Genomic DNA, 15479 nt, shown 5'->3' with positions numbered 1-15479 from the left:
GCGGCGGGGCGGGGCCATGCAGCAGCCGGGGGGCGGCGGGCGGCGCTGCGGTGAGCGGGGCGGGGGGGCTGCCCCCTGGCGGGCGGGCGGGCGGGCGGGGGCCGGTACCAGGGGTGGGCACGGGGAGGGGGGGGCCGTGCAATGGGGGGGGGGCTGTGCAATGAGGGGGGGCCGTGCAATGGGGGGGTCGGGGCTGCGGGGACCCCACGATGGGGAGCGACCCGCGGTTGGGGGGGGGGGGGTTGCACCGGGACGGGGGGGCCGTACCGGGGCCGGGGCGCTGCGCCGGGGGGGGCCGCAGGGTGCTGGGACGGGGGGACCGCGGGCAGAGCCGGGCGGGGGCAGCGGGGCAGGGCGGGGACCGCGGCCGTGGGAGGCGGAGGGCCGGGTTTGTCCGCGGGGACCGGGGCCGGTGCGTGGCTGAGGCGGCGGCCGGGTCCCGCAGGGCGGGCGGCGATGGCGTACGACGAGCGGCTGGCCCGTTTCCGCCAGGCCCACCTCAACCCCTTCAACAAGGCCCCCGAGCAGCAGGAGCGTCCCGACGGGGGGGTCCCCGCCCCAGGTGGGTGCTCCCCCCCCCCCGCTCCCTGCCCCACGGGGGGAATCCTGCCCCACGGGGGGGCGGGCGGGGGGTCCCAGCCCCCCATGGCACTCGCCCCGTTGCAGCCCGCCAGCCGGATCCGTCCCCAGGGGACCCCGAGGGCGCTCTGGACCTGGGCCTGGCTGAGGACCACTTCTCCCGCCCCGTGGTGAGTGGGGCCGGGGGGGGGGGGGGGCGGAACGGGGCTGGGGGGGGTGGGGGGCTGCCAGCCCACCCTCCCCCCGCTGCCGCTGCAGGGCCTGATCCTGGCGTCGGACGTGCAGCAGCTGCGCCAGGCCATCGAGGAGTGCAAGCGGGCGATCCTGGCGCTGCCCGAGCACTCGGAGCGGCAGAAGGACGCGGTGGTGCGGCTCATCCACCTCCGCCTCAAGCTGCAGGAGCTGAAGGTGGGGCCGGGACCAGCGACGGGGTCTCCGTGGCGGGGGGGGGCCACGCTGACGCACCCCTCCACCCCCCACCCCCTTCTCCGCAGGACCCCAGCGAGGATGAGCCCAACATCCGGGTGGTCCTGGAGCATCGCTTCTACAAGGAGAAGAGCAAGAGCGTGAAGCAGACGTGTGACAAGTGCAGCACCATCATCTGGGGCCTCATCCAGACCTGGTACACCTGCACAGGTGGGGCCAGGACCCCCACCCCGTGTCGCCGTTGTCCCCGTCCCCTCGCTGACGGCCACCCCGTGCCCCTTCTCCCCCCAAGGCTGCTACTACCGGTGCCACAGCAAGTGCCTGCCGCTGGTGAGCAAGGTCTGCGTGCGGGCCAAGGTCAGCCACCAGGCCGAGTACCAGCTCAGCATCTGCCCCGAGAGCGGGCTGGACAGCCAGGACTACCGCTGCGCCGAGTGCCGTGCCCCCGTCTCCCTCCGTGAGGCTGCCGCGGTGTGGGGCTGGGGGGAGCTGGGGGGAGCTGGGGGGGGCTGGGGGGGTGTGGGGCTGGGGGAGCTGGGGGACGGGCTGGGGGGGGCTGGGGGATGTGTGGGGCTGGGGGAGCTGGGGGACGGGCTGGGGGGGGCTGGGGGTCAGGGCCCTGTGGGGCTGAGGGTTCCGCAGGACATGGGAACTGTGCTGTGTCCCATGGTGGGGGTGCGCGGCATAGGGTGAGCAGGGCGTGGTGTGGTGCCGGTGCGTGTGCCAACGCGTGTGCCGCCGCAGGGGGGGTGCCCAGCGAGGCCCGGCAGTGCGACTACACCGGCCTCTACTACTGCAGCAGCTGCCACTGGAACGACCTGGCCGTCGTGCCCGCCCGCGCCATCCACAACTGGGACTTCGAGCCCCGCAAGGTGCCTCTGGCGTGGGGAGGGGGTTCGAGGGCACCCAGAGCCCTAGGGGGGGAGCTGTGGCCCTGGGCATGGGGGTCCCTGGGGGGCTGTCCCCATGGGTGGAGCTCACTGGGGGGGGGCCACATCCCCAGGGCTGCGTCCCTGGCGATGGGGTCCCTGGGCGGTGGTGCCGAGGGTCCCGGGGGCCGTGGCGGTGGGGACGGCCCGGTGCCCGCGGGGTGACGGTGGCCCTGGCGGCGGGCGGGCAGGTGTCACGCTGCAGCATGCGGTACCTGGCGCTGATGGTGTCGCGGCCCGTGCTGAAGCTGCGGGAGATCAACCCGCTGCTCTTCAACTACGTGGAGGAGCTGGTGGAGATCAGGGTGAGTGGGGCGGGCAGGCGGGGCGGGCAGGGCAGGCAGGGCAGGCAGTGGAGGCGGGCAGGGTGGGCAGTGGGGGCAGCACCATGGAGGGAGCGTGGGGTGAGTGGGAGGCAGATGGGGGCCTGGCAGCACCCGCTGGGTCCCACCGAGGGGGAGCAGGGCAGGGGTGGGGGTTGGGGCAGAGGGTGTCCAAACTGCTCCAGGGCTGAACTTGACCCAGCCTGACCTTGTCCCCATCACATCCCTGTCTCCATCCTGTCCCCCCCCCATTCCTGTCCCATCCCGTCCCCCCGCAGAAGCTGCGCCAGGACATCCTGCTCATGAAGCCCTACTTCATCACCTGCAAGGAGGCGATGGAGGCGCGGCTGCTGCTGCAGGTCAGGCCCCGCGCGGGCGGCCAAGCCAGGGGTCCCCAGACCGTGGGGCACCGGGGCCAGGCGCGGCGGTGACGGGCACAGCAGTGACGGGCTGTCTGCCTGCAGCTGCAGGACCGGCAGCATTTTGTGGAGAACGATGAGATGTACTCGCTGCAGGACCTGATCGACATCGAGGCCGGGCGCCTGAGCTGCTCCCTGACGGAGATCCACACGCTCTTCGCCAAGCACATCAAGCTGGACTGCGAGGTGAGCCAGCGCCACGCGGCTGCCTCGGCCGTGACCCCCGGCATGGCTCCCAGGGGGGTCCCCGCCAGGCGCCATTGGGACCCTCTGTGCGCTCCCGCCCCAGCGCTGCCAGGCGAAAGGCTTCGTGTGTGAGCTCTGCAAGGAGGGCGACGTGCTCTTCCCCTTCGACAGCCACACCTCCGTCTGCACCGACTGCTCCGCCGTCTTCCACAGGTACGGCACGCGCCGGGGACGGCCGGGCCCGCCGGTGCGGCTGGAGCCGGTGTGGTGGGGTGACCCGGCGCTGTCCCCTCCCCGCAGGGACTGCTACTACGACAACTCCACCACCTGCCCCAAGTGCGCCCGGCTGAGCCTGCGCAAGCAGTCCCTCTTCCAGGACTCCGGCACCGAGGCAGAGCCCTAAGCGGGGGGACCCAGCCCCACGGCCGCCCCCCCGACCTGCCACGGGGCCCTGGGACGGACGCGGGCAGCCCCACTGCCATTTGGGGGCCGGGGTGGCCTCTGGCTCCGCGGGGCAGCTGGGACCATGGGGGTGGCAGTGTGACCTAGCCTGGGGGGGGGCCCTGGGCCCGGACGCCGCGGTGGGGGTGTCGCTGCCGGCCCCCAGCATCTCCCCGGGGGCAGGCTGAGCCCCGCGGGAGGTGCCGGGTCCCGGTGAACGTCCTGCAGCAGCTCCCGCCATCGTCTGTGCCGGGGACTCACCCGCCGGGGGCCGGGGTGCGGGCAGGGTGCGGTGCAGGCGGGGCAGGGTGCCGGTGGGCCAGCGTGCCGGCTGAGCCGGAGCGACGGGTGCTGCCGGGGAGGGCGAGCGCACCGGGACTCGGCGGAAGAGCCAAGCTGAACTCCTCTCGCCGGCTCTGCTGAAGGCCTGGGTAGGGCGTGGGGGGGACAGGGGGCCCCGATATACACCCCCCCACCCCCCACACACACACACACACATACACACATACACACACTACTGGGATAACGCTGCTGATCTGGGGAAAACTCCCGGTTCCTCCCGCCGCACCACGCCACCCGTTCCCGGGGCAGAGCCGGGGCTGGTCCCCCCCCCCCGGGTTTCCTGTAGCGTTAACGAGGCCTCTTTGCGCAACCAGCACTCGTGTCCCTGCTTTGGCTGGGGGGAGGGAGGGCGCTCGGGGCTGCGGGACGGGACCGCCCACCGCACCGGCACCGGGGCTGCCGCGGGGCGGGACGGGCCTCACCCTGCGGGGGGAGCGGGGGGGGGGTGTCCCCCCAACCCGTCCCCACGGGCCCACCGGCAGCCAGCCCCGGTCTCCCGGCCAGCGCGGCCACGGTACCGGCCGGGTTTCCCCCCGCCCGCCCGGGTCGGCTCCGCGCCCTGCCCGGTGCCCCCCCCCCCCCCCCCCCCCCCCCCCCCCCCCGGTCCGTGCCGGCTGTGCTCGGGGTCCTCTCCCCGGCCCCCCGCAGTGTCCGCCCCGACGGGAGCCCCGTGTCCTGCCCCGGGGACGCCTCCCCCGACCGCCCCCCCCCCCCTCCCGCTTCTTCCCCCGCGGCGACGGAGACGGGCAGAGCCGCGGCGGTGGTGGGTCGGTCGGTTTTACCGGAACACAGCGCTGCTACACGAGGGCGGGCAGTACAGGACCCGGCGGGCACCGGCACCGTGCTCCCCCCGCCCGGGCCCGCGGCCGTGCCAGCCCCGGCCCCCCCCTCCCTCCCCCGCCGGGCCGGGGGCCGCCTCTGCCCGGGGCCGCCTCCCGCAACCCCGGGGCCGGTCCGGGCGAGCTGCCCTCCTCCTCCTCCTCCTCCTCCTCCTCCCCGCCGCGGCGCCAGTCCAGGGCTGCAACGGTACCGGGGAACGAAGGGAAGCGACCGGCCCCGCCGCCCCTCCGCGTCCGTCCCCCGGCGCGTCCCCGCCGCCGCTGCCCGGGGCCGGGGCAGCCCTAGGGCTCCCGTGGGCGTTCGGCGGGCAGGAAGGCGTCCGGGGGGCCCGGCGGCAGCTCCGGGTCGCTCAGGTGCTTCTTCTCCCGTCCCTGCTCCCGCGTTCGGGTCCAGGAGGGCGAACGCAGGTACCCGGCCCGGGGCACCGTCTGCGGCTGCAGCCCTGCGGGAACAGCCGGCTCAGGGGCCCGGGCAGCCGGACGGGCCGGGGCCGGCCCCGCTCGCTCACCGCCGGGAGACTCTCCGGTCGCGTTTTCTTCGTCGGAGTCGGCGAAGACCTCGGCCAGCTCTTGGTCCGACATGTCGGTCAGCTCCGTCAGGTCCAGCAGGTCGAAGTGTACCTCCAGCGAGGAGACGCTGCTCAGGGGCTCTGCGGGACACCGGCCGCGCTCGGGGACCCCACGGGAGGCCCCGGCGATGGGTTGCGGGCAGCGAGGTGGGAGCCCGGGGAGGGGGATTGGGGGGCCCGGGGAGCTGAGGGGCTCGGCGGGGGCAGTGAGCAGATGGGGGCTGGCAGGGACCCCCGGGGGCTGGCAGGAGATGCTATGAATAGGCAGGGACCCCGGGGGCTGGCACGGGATGCCGGGGCAGGCAGGAGATGCTATGGGCAGGCAGGGACCCTGGGGACAAGCATGGACCCCAAGGGTTGGCAGGGACCCCGAGGGCTGGCAGGAGATGGCAGGGGCAGGCAGGGACCCCCGGGGACAGGCAGGGCTGCCCGCACAGGGCCGCACTCACGTCTGCGCTCGGTGACCTGCAGCAGGCCGGCGCTGGGGATGGGGATGCCGCCCTGCTCCTCCGCGGGGACTCCGGGGGTCTCCTGGGCCGGCCTGTGGGCAGGGGTCCCCGCCGGGCACTCCGGGGCCAGCGCCTCCTTGCCGAGCTCTGCGATACCGGTACCTGCCGCGTCGGTGATGGCAGCTCCCTCCCGGGGCCCCACTGGGACCCTCAGGGTGTCCCGGCTGAGGGGGACAGGGGCAGCGGGACCCCCGGGGGGGCCCAGGGAGGATGGGCAGAGCTGCCCAGGTCCTGGCAGCCCCCGTGCCGGCAGCCGGCAGCCCCGCGCCCCCCGCCCCGCACAGCCCCTTTGTGTCGGCGAGACAAAAGCGCGGCCTGTGCCGGAGCCCAGACAAGGGGCGGTTTGTCTCCCGGCAAGAGCCGGCGGGGCCGTGGCAGCCGTGGTCGTGGCACAGCCCATGGTCACGGCACAGCCCGTGGGCCCGGGCACCCCTCTGGGGCTGAGTGGGCACCGAGGGTGGGCAGGACATCCTGTGTGCCCGCGGCAGCACCGGGCACCGCAGCACCAGGTCCCCCAGCCCAGCCGGGGCCGGTGCTGGGGCAGGACAGAGCCAGATGCACCCCAGCACCATGTGCCACTGGGCCCTGCCATCACCACGCTGCCAGGTGAGACGGCACAGGGATGGGCTCACCATGGGCTGGGCATCTCCTCCTTCCCCTGAGGATGGTGACAGCGGGGCTGGGGACAGAAATCCCCCTGCCCAAAGGAGCCGGGACGGGGAAAGGGACACTACGGCAGCATTCAGTTCCTGTTCATGGTACACAGAGCTGCAGGACGCCCGCACCCCTGCCCCGACACCGGCTCTGCCGCGTCCTGACCCCACGAGGTGGGACCGGGCATCCCGTGCTGCCAGCACCTTCCCTCCGGCCGTGAAACAGAGTCCCCACCCCGCTCCAATGCTGGGAAGAGCTCCCCAAGGAGGACACGGGGGCTGCCTGCTCCTGCCCGCTCCCGCCATCCCACGCCACGCGGAACCGCGGTGCCCAGCCCCGGTGGGTGACACGGCAGTGTCACCGCCTGGAGCACGTCCTCCCCTGCCGCCGGCAGGCTCCCGCCCTGAGCCCCCACCCACCAGGGTGCTGGTCCCTGCCGCAGAAATCCCCTCTGGCCTCCGCCTGCATGGTCATGCCGTGCCGCCGGCCACACCGCCCCACTCCGGCCTGGGCTCACCGGCTGCCTGGCAGGGAACGGGGCCGGTATCAGGGCTCCGTCCCCGCACGCCGCTCTGCTGACTCACATCAAACCACAGAGCCAGGCAGCAGCCAGCCCCGGCCACCCCACCGGCATCAGCCCTGCTCCTGGCCGGTGCCCAGCCCCGTGATACTGTCCCCCCGCACGGCTCCGAAGGTCCCGGTGCCCTGGGTGCTGCGGGAGGGCACGGCCGGGGCTGCCACCACGACAGGGGCCACGTCACGGCTGAGCGTGGGGCACATGCGGGAGGGACAGGCATCCACGGGAGCCCCGGCACCACCCGTGTCGCCGTGCGGGACCCCACTGCAGTTCCCCCCACAATGCCGGGGTGCCACCGGCACGGCCACCACCCCGTCCCCGACTGCCCCAGCCCTCCGTGCTCCTCCACCGGCACCGGCACACCTGCACGGGGGTGCTGCCCCGGCACCCCACCTCCCCGCCCGGCCCCCCCCTGCACCTCAGCCTGCCCCGGGGCACCCTGTACCCCCGCCCGGCCCCCCCCTGCACCTCAGCCTGCCCCGGGGCACCCTGTACCCCCGCCTGGCACCCCCCTGCACCCCCAGACCCCCACCCCAGACTCTCCCTGCACACACTTGCCTGCACGGACGCCCCGTGCCCGTCCCCAGCCCCCCCGCCCCGCCCCCAGCCCCCCCAGCCCCCCGACCCCCACCCCTGCGGCCGGGCACCCCCCACCCAGCACGGCCCCACTCACACCCGCCCCCGGGCACGCACACGCTCCCCCCGTGCACATCTGCACCCCCGTTTTGCACGCACCCCCCCCCCCCCCCGCACCCCCATGCCTAGCCCCTGCATCCCCGTGCACACCCCCCGGCACACCCCTTGCACACCCACCCCTTGCACACCCCGCCCTACATCTCCTTGTCGCACACACCTCCGCTCCCCGCGCCCCGCGGGGCCCGGCCCGGTTCCGCCCGCTGCGGGTTCCCGCCTGGCGGAGCCGCCCGGCCCGGGGCCGCGGTGATGGGCGGCCGGCCCGTTCCCCACCCCGCACACCCACCTCCCCCGCCCCCCTCACCTGCGGTGCCGGCCGCTCCCGGAGCCTCCATGGGCCGGGCCGGGGCCGGGGCCGGTGCCGGTGCTGGGCGGGGCGGGCCCGGTGCCAGCCCGCAGCCCGCACGCTCCTGCCCGCCGCGGCGGGGGCGGGGCCGGGGGCGGCGCCTGGGGGGGGGGGAAGAGACCGGCCCCGCCTGCCCCGGGGGACCGGGGGACACCGGGGGGTGCGGAGAAGGACCCGAGAGCGCGGGTCCGGGGGTGCGGGAGGCACGGCGGGGACACGGGGGTGCGGAGTAGACCGGAGGGGGGGTGGGCTGGTTCGGGCTGCAGAGGAGACCCGGGGGATGGGGGGGGGCACACACGGGAACCGGGGGCCCGGCGGGGACCTCGGGCGTGCGGCGGGGTCTCGGGTGGCGGAGGGGAGCCGGAGCGCCGGGGGACCCCGGGGCACGGGGGGCCGGGGCGCAGCGGTGAGCCCCGGGGTGCGGAGGGGTCTCGGGCCCGGACACAGCGGGACACCCCCCCCCCCCCGCCGCCCCGGGCCCGGTGCAGGCCCCGCCGCCGTTGCCTGGGCGGGGCCCCGCGTTGCTAGGGGGCGTGTCCTTCCGCCGCGAGCCTCTCGCGAGATCTGCCCGCCCGTTGCCTGGAGACCGCGGCGCCAGCGGCAGCCGCCATGGTGAGAGCGGGGCCTGCTCCGGGCCGGGCGGGAGGGCCGGGGGGTCCGGGCCTGCTGCTGGCGGCTGCCCTGGAGCCGGGGGGCGGGCAGGCGGGGGGGGGGGGGGCTCGGCATGGCCCGACCGGCTCTTGGGAGGGAGCCCCGAGGGCTGCGGGGCCCCGGCCCGCTCCGCTCTCTGAAGGGAGCCCCTTGGCGCCGTGCACGGCGTTAGTCTGGGTACGGGCGTTCTGGGCCCGGGGGCTTCACTGCGGAGCTGAGCTGGCAGCGGCTGGGCATGAGCTGTGGGTGTCCTGGAGGGTCTCGGAGGCTTCCAGGCTCCTCCTGGGGACCCTGGCTCCATCGGCCAGCGCTCCCTGCCACCCTTCCGATCCTGTCCCCGCCATGACAGCAGGTACGCTTCGTGGCCTGGGCCGCTGCGGGGACGCTGAGCAGCGCAGCTTCCTCCTGGCACCGCAGCCACACGCGCCCCTTGTTTGTTTTGCTGTCTTTCCTTAGGCACCCAAAAAGAAAGTCGGGAAAAAAGGGAAAGGGAGCAAAGCTCCAGCAGTGGTGGATGCCTTGTCTCCAGAGGAGATGAGCAAGGAGCAGGTGAGAGATCCCCCATCTCCCAGCCCACCCCCGCCTTGGAGGATGGTGCTACTTGCTAGAACAGCGCTGGGGACCCCTGCTCGGCACCTGGCTCCAGGGACAACAGGTGGCAGGGGGTGACGGAGACAAGCGGCTGGGGTTCATTTCGCTGCCTGACGCCCGTCTGGGCTGGGGGGGTGGTTCTCGCTGTTCCTGGAAGTGCCTGTACCCTGCACTGCTGAGGCTGCACCTCAAGTGCTGGGTTCAGTTTTGGGCCCCTCGCTACAAGAAGGACATTGAGGTGCTGGAGCGTGTCCAGAGAAGGGCAGCGAAGGGTGAAGGGTCTGGAGCGCGAGTCTGATGAGGAGCGGCTGAGGGAACTGGGATTGTTTAGTCTGGAGAAGAGGAGGCTGAGGGCAGACCTGATCGCTCTCTACAACTACCTGGAAGGAGGGTGTAGCCAGGTTGGGGTCGGTCTCTTCTCCCAAATAACTAGTGATAGGACGAGAGAAAACGGCCTCAAGTTGCACCAGGAGAGGTTTAATTGGGTATTAGGGAAGATTTATTCACCAAAAGGATTGTCAAGCATTGGAACAGGCTGCCCAGGGAAGTGGTGGAGTCCCCACCCCTGGAGGTATTTAAAAGACGTGTAGATGTGGTGCTTGGGGACGTGCTTTAATGGCGGACTTGGCAGTGCTGGGTTAACGGTTGGACTCGACGACCTTAAAGGTCTTTTCCAACCTAAACGACTCCATGATTCAGTAGTATTTAGGCACCTGAGAATGGCGTTACCAGACCCTGCGAGACAGAATATCCAAGCCCAGGCTGCTTACAGTAGGACAAGGTTTTGTAACTCCTTTTCCAGAGGCTGATGGTCCTGTACGGTCCAGGGTGTGTCAGGGCTCGTCCCCTTCTCTCCTGCGCTTCTCCGTCCCAGTGACAGCCCCTGTGTCCTGCCGGGTTTGCCACGCAGCTTGCCACGGGTGTCTTGCGAAGGCATCTGCCCAAGGTCTCCTTTTCCCCCTACCTGGCTCTTCCTCTCGGTTTTGCAGCTGGAGAAACACATTGTGCGTCTCCGGGAGGAGCTGGACCGGGAAAGGGAAGAGCGTAACTATTTCCAGCTAGAGCGTGACAAGATTCACACCTTCTGGGACATCACCCGCCGACAGCTGGAGGAGAAGAGAGCCGAGCTGCGGAACAAGGACCGGGAGATGGAAGAGGCGGAGGAGCGGCATCAAGTGGAGATCAAGGTGGGAGGGGAGAAGGCTGGGAGGTGGCGTGGGTGCCCCAAGCTCTGAGGAGGAGAGGGAAGGGGGAAAAGGAGGAGGAGCTGGGTGGGATGCAAGCCAGGAGTGTCTCGGCCAGTATCCCAGCTCCGGGTGTCTCCTGCTGAAGCCCCTCACCCGGTCTGTGGCTTGTCTTTAGGTTTACAAGCAGAAGGTGAAGCACTTGTTGTACGAACACCAAGAAAACCTCACCGAGCTGAAGGCGGAGGGCACCCTGTCCATGAAGCGGGCCCAGAAGGATCACTGGGCCCAGGAGATGGAGCTGCGTAAAGACATGCGCTCCTTGAAAGTGGAGCTGAAGGAGCAGGAGCTGGCCAATGAGGTGGTGGTGAAAAACATGCACCTGGTACGTCCCCGGTACGCCGGAGCCGTGTGCGAGGTGCCTCCGCCGCAGAGGAAGGCGGTGGGGCCGCCGGCTGAGCCCTCCCAGCCCCGGCGTGCGAGCGGGAGCCTGCCTCCGGCTCTCTCCGTGGGGTGGGATGGGGTTTCCTGCAGGCACCGGTAACGGCTGGACTTAGAGGCACTAGAAAGTCGGTGCAGGAACGGGGAGAAGGGCAGCTCCTGTGAACCTCCCCCCCGTGACGGGGAGCTGTGAGAGCAGCTGGAGAACCTATGAGCCGCCGTTTGCATGGATAACGTGGGACTGGTGCCATGGCGGGAGCGGGAACCAGGGAGGAAATCCCTCGGGATGCGGCTGACTCAGGATTTGGTTGTTTGCCTCTGACACGTAGCTTCTCCCTAACAGAAACAAGAGGAGGAGATCACCCGGCTGTGCGACAACTTTGAGAGACAAGTGAAAGGTCAGGATGCACGCATAGCTCCTGCTGCGCTGCTGGGCTCCCTAGCAGAGCTTCGAGCAGAAAGGGGGATGGGTTTCCCCCAGGTCTGGCCAGTTTTCCCCCCAATTCTTGCTCCCCCGTGCTCTGGGACTGCCAGACCCCCAGCATCAGGCAAACGGAATGAGGTGGGCTGGCTGGAGGAGCCCTTGCAGAGTCCTCGCTCTAGTCTCCTCCTCGGGGGACGTTTCAGGTTCTCACAGGCAGATTTGGAGCATTACGGTGCCCTTTTTCCAAGGATGCTATTTCTAGGCTCTGCTCTCCTCGGTCCCAGTGTAAACTGCTCCACGCACTGGTGGCAGCTGCGGTGACGCTGCTAACGAGCGTCTTGTCCTCGAGTAATGCCGCGGTGGCGCGCGCCGGGCTGGCGCTGGCTAACGGAGCTGGAGTGTGTTACGCGGGGTCTCCCGGAGGTCCTCACGCAGCCCCCCGCGTGCTCCCCCAGAGATCGAGGCCAAGTACGCCAAGAAGATGCAAGTGCTGCGAGACGAGCTGGACTTGCGGAGGAAGACCGAGATCCACGAGGTGGAGGAGAGGAAGAACAGCCAGATCAGCGAGCTGATGAGGAACCACGAGAAGGCCTTCAGTGACATCAAGAACTACTACAACGATATCACCCTCAAAAACCTGGCGCTCATCAGCTTGCTGAAGGTACTGCTCCTCCCGCAGCCTGCCTGGCCTGCAGGGCGTCACCCTTCCACAAGGGATCGGTCCTGTGGGGATTTCACCCAAATCTGCCCGTGTGGGTGCTACTGCTCTCCTGGGGGCTGTACGCCGTTACACGAGCAAAGCTCTCGAGCAGAGGGAGATGCGTCTCGCTGGGCCAGCAGCGGGAGGGTGTCCGGCCAGCATGGGAAGCTCCGAGGAGCTGGGCAGCCCCGGCTTGCACGGCCCCTCCAGGAGTTTGTGTTCCCAAGAACAGGAGCAGATGGAAGAGATGAAGAAGAAAGAGATTCAGTTGGAGAAGGAGAAGGCGGATGTGCTGCTCCAGAACAAGCAGCTGAAGGAGCCCCTGCAGCAGGCCCAGGAGCAGGTGTCTGAGCTGCAGAAGAAGTTGGCTCACTACGACAAGGACAAGGAAGCCCTGACAGTGAGTGGCTCTCCTGTCCCGAGTCACCCTGGCCATTCCCTGCAGGGGGTTGCTCAGCACTGGCCTCTGCCGCTTGGCTTGGCCAGGTCACTGGGCAAGGTTTTCTGAGTCCCTTTCAGCTTAGCTGGGCGTTTGTAAGATCTCAGGTGGGACTCTGGCAGCAAGAGACCAGAGTGGTCCCTGCTGCAGAGAGGGAAGGGAGTTGGTGCGGGTGCTGCCTGTTTTTTCTGGCCAGTCTCTCTTTGCTGGTCGCTCTCCTCCCTTGCCAGAACACGTCCCCCACACCTCTCAGAGAAACCCGCGCTCTTTAACTGTCACTTCCCGCTCGCAGAACACAAAAGCCTGGCTGAAAGTCACCCAGAAGGAACTGAAGGATCTTCAGTGGGAACACGAAGTGCTGGAGCAGAGGTTTGGTAAGGTGAGAGCTGCCGGTGGGTCTGTGCGTCCCGTTTCCCTCTCCAAACTCCGTCCCTTCCGCAGAGGGCCAGGCACGGGGACTCGGCAGAGGCTGCCCGGGTCTGCTTAGCCGGGGACTTTCTGGAGCTCTAATCCGGAGCCATGCGGCAACCGCTGCTTCCAACAAAGCCTCTCACAGCTCTGGCGTCTCCCACGGTCAGCAGACAGGCCTGGCCTTGTACTTTGCTAAGCAATCATGCACGCTTCGGTGGTCCCCTCCTGGCCTGCGAGGGACTGGCCGCAGCAGAGGCTCGGGGGCCAAGCTGCGGGGAGAGGTGGCCACGGGCCAGCACCCCTGGCCGGAGCTCGCTCCCTCCTGCCACCCGCGTTCGGGGGTCGCTTCCCCTGCTTGCCGTGCCGGGGCGGCTCAGGGTGAGTCCTGCTGAGTTCTCCCAGACTCTGCCTCCCCCCCAGCTAACCCAGATAAATCTGTTGAGGCAGAAGAGAGCTCATTTGCAATTCGTAGAAATCCCCAGGAATATGAACATTGATCTGAGGCCTCGTTAACAATCCATCATTAAGGCAGCAACATATTCAGTGCATTCAGAAATAGGCTGTGGAGGAGAGATTGTCTCCTAATTAGGACACTTATTAACTAGCTGTGAGCCAGGTTCCGCTGCCAGCTGCGAGGAGGAGAGACCCCGTGTGCTGTGGGGCCCGAAATTGTGCTGCCGCAAGCCCTCGGCCCGTGCTGCTGTCAGGGGCGTCCCGAGGGGGCAGGGAGCAGCAGTGAGGTGCTGAGGGGTGCCAGCCACGGAGGGAAGCTGTGCCCCAGCAGCTGCCTTCCCCGCGGGCTGCCGGTGCCTTGGGAACGGGCCGGGATCTCGCTGGAGCAGGCAGGGATGAGCTGCCGGACCTGTTTGCTGCCAGCCCGGGGGTCCTGACGGCGCGGTGTCTTTTGGGAGCAGGTGCAGGCGGAGCGAGATGAGCTCTATCAGAAGTTCACCAAAGCCATTAACGAGGTGCAGCAGAAGACGGGCTTCAAGAACCTGCTCCTGGAGCGCAAGCTGAAAGGACTTCTCGGCGTCCTGGAGAAAAAGGAGGTGGAACTCAACGAGGTCTTCACAGCCTCCAACCTCGACCCGGGCGCCCTCTCCTTGGTCTCGCGCAAGCTGGAGGTAGCGTGTGCTGCCGCGGGGCCCTGGGAAGGCTGCTCTGGGGGGGCAGAGGCTGCTCTGGGGGGGCAGAGGCTGCTCTGGGGTGAACGCAGACCCTGGAGCCTGCGAATCCCTGTCCTACGTGGCTGTAGCTGCCGTGTCACTCATTCCCGGCACTCCCAGGGCCACACGCAGTGCCGCAGGGCACTCCGGCTTTCCCTCGAGAGTGGAGCGTGTGGGTGTCAGAGTTTGGCACTGATCTCTCCTCAGGTGGGGCCTGTTTTCAGGAGAATGGCCCCAGGCCAACAGTGCTCACCAGCGCTCCGGCAGCGTGCGGGGTCCATCACCGACCCGGGGTGCTCTGTGCGCAGCCAGTGAACCTCGCCTGCCCTCCCTGGCTGCGGAGACAGCACGGCCGGGTTCCCAGGGGCTCCGCAACGTCTGCCGTGCTAAAAATACCTATCGGAAAGCCTCGGCACGGAGGCTCGGAGACCCACGTGTCACCTACTAACAGGTGCCACAGCACCAGGAAGGAAAACACATTCCTGGGAAGGCGTCACGGCGTCGAGCTCTCCCGCAGCTGCTGAGGTCCCAGAATTCCTCCGCTCAGCTGCCTCCAGCATCTTCTCGGGGAGATTCTCTCCCTGTAATTCCCTCGGTGCCGCGATGGCAGGGCGGCACTGCCGGAGCAGGTGCTGCCGTCACCCCCCTTCCCCTTGCAGCGGGGCTGACGATGATGATGATGATGATGGCAGGGCCGTGCTGGCGCTCGTGGTGTTGGTCCCGGAGGTGCCTGTCCCTCGCCTCTGCCCGGGCTGGCTGTCCCTGGCACTGCTGGCTTGAAGGGGGCAGGGTGGTGGCCACTTGCCAGGCCACGCTGCCAGCTTCTCCGCTTGAGCCGGGCCCCGGTGCCAGCTCGGCTGCCGTACAACAGATCCTCCGTGCGCTGTGCCACGCTGCTCCCGCCTACGGCGCGGCCACCGTACCGCCGGGGCTGGGCAGCCGCTGCCTAACGCGCCGTTTCCCCTTCGCAGGACGTGCTCAATTCCAAGAACGCCACCATCGAGGACCTGCAGCTCCAGCTGGCCCGAGTCTGCAAGGTGAGGGAAGGGGCTGGGGGCTGCCCTGTCCCCCCGGCCCGGGGCTGGGGGCTGCCGGGTGCCACCAAGGCTTCGGGGGGGACGGAAACGGGACGTTCTGCTGGGGGCTGTGCACGGAGCGGAGGGGAGGGAACTCGCAGCAGGCAGCTGAGCTGCTTTGTGCCCCGAGCCGGGCAGGACCCAGCCCAGGCTGCGGTTTCGTCTGCGCACCCCGCGAAGGCAGGGTCGTTGGGGTCCCCCTCCCCGTGCCAGGGGGCGCAGGGAGCCCATTGCCCAGGCGCGGAGCCGGGCTTTGGGCTGACTGGGGCGGCACTTCTCTTGCAGGCGCACAATGACATGCTGCAGACGTTGGAGGCGAAGCTGACGGCCTTTGGGATCCCCCTGGACAACCTGGGCTTCAAGCCCCTGGCCAGCCCGGTGCCGGGGCAGGCGCTGGGGCAGGGCCCCGCGGGACTCGTTGCCGTGCCCACCTGACGCCAGCCGGCACCGGGAGACACGCCGTGCCGGGCAGGGAGCGGGGCTGTGCCCATCGGTGCTCCGCGCCATTAAACAGACCCCCATGAGCCTTCTGGAGGACCCTCCCTCTCCTCCCCAGGGGCCTTT

The 15479-nt window shown here is 69.8% G+C and overlaps 4 protein-coding genes across 13 annotated transcripts in view; 3 read left to right on the top strand and 1 right to left on the bottom strand.

Moving 5' to 3' along the window:
• Positions 1-15479, top strand: part of UTP4 (UTP4 small subunit processome component) — a 75610-nt gene that overhangs the window by 10 nt on the left and 60121 nt on the right. The window lies entirely within an intron of this gene.
• Positions 12-3955, top strand: DEF8 (differentially expressed in FDCP 8 homolog). 4 transcript variants are annotated; one of them, XM_054840935.1, is made up of 12 exons: positions 12-50; positions 446-562; positions 667-749; positions 838-987; positions 1074-1215; positions 1298-1462; positions 1750-1877; positions 2126-2239; positions 2536-2616; positions 2722-2862; positions 2966-3075; positions 3163-3955. In XM_054840935.1, exons 1-12 carry the CDS (start codon positions 17-19, stop codon positions 3263-3265), a joined length of 1368 nt encoding a protein of 455 aa, XP_054696910.1. In that variant the 5' UTR covers positions 12-16; the 3' UTR covers positions 3266-3955. The 4 variants fall into 4 exon arrangements, with proteins under 4 accessions (XP_054696910.1, XP_054696908.1, XP_054696911.1 ...); XM_054840936.1 differs by having other exon boundaries at positions 23-50; positions 2728-2862; XM_054840933.1 differs by having other exon boundaries at positions 22-50; positions 2966-3955.
• DBNDD1 (dysbindin domain containing 1) lies at positions 4553-7941 on the bottom strand. Of its 6 annotated transcripts, none has more exons than XM_054840948.1 (5): positions 7791-7937; positions 6636-6740; positions 5503-5664; positions 4994-5134; positions 4553-4927 (listed from the first exon to the last, which is right to left on the bottom strand). In XM_054840948.1, exons 2-5 carry the CDS (start codon positions 6688-6690, stop codon positions 4767-4769), a joined length of 519 nt encoding a protein of 172 aa, XP_054696923.1. In that variant the 5' UTR covers positions 6691-6740; positions 7791-7937; the 3' UTR covers positions 4553-4766. The 6 variants fall into 6 exon arrangements, with proteins under 6 accessions (XP_054696923.1, XP_054696924.1, XP_054696919.1 ...); XM_054840949.1 differs by having other exon boundaries at positions 5503-5649; positions 7791-7934; XM_054840944.1 differs by having other exon boundaries at positions 4553-5134; positions 7791-7941.
• On the top strand, positions 8306-15439 carry GAS8 (growth arrest specific 8). Of its 2 annotated transcripts, none has more exons than XM_054840937.1 (11): positions 8306-8444; positions 8940-9032; positions 10064-10261; positions 10437-10643; positions 11043-11097; positions 11579-11784; positions 12056-12223; positions 12555-12641; positions 13588-13797; positions 14811-14876; positions 15201-15439. In XM_054840937.1, exons 1-11 carry the CDS (start codon positions 8442-8444, stop codon positions 15348-15350), a joined length of 1443 nt encoding a protein of 480 aa, XP_054696912.1. In that variant the 5' UTR covers positions 8306-8441; the 3' UTR covers positions 15351-15439. The 2 variants fall into 2 exon arrangements, with proteins under 2 accessions (XP_054696912.1, XP_054696913.1); XM_054840938.1 differs by lacking the exon at positions 8306-8444 and adding an exon at positions 8561-8835.

The sequence above is a fragment of the Grus americana genome, chromosome 13, assembly GCF_028858705.1.
Source record: "Grus americana isolate bGruAme1 chromosome 13, bGruAme1.mat, whole genome shotgun sequence".
Classification (NCBI taxonomy): Eukaryota; Metazoa; Chordata; class Aves; order Gruiformes; family Gruidae; genus Grus; species Grus americana.
This window is presented reverse-complemented; position numbering and strand designations above follow the sequence as displayed.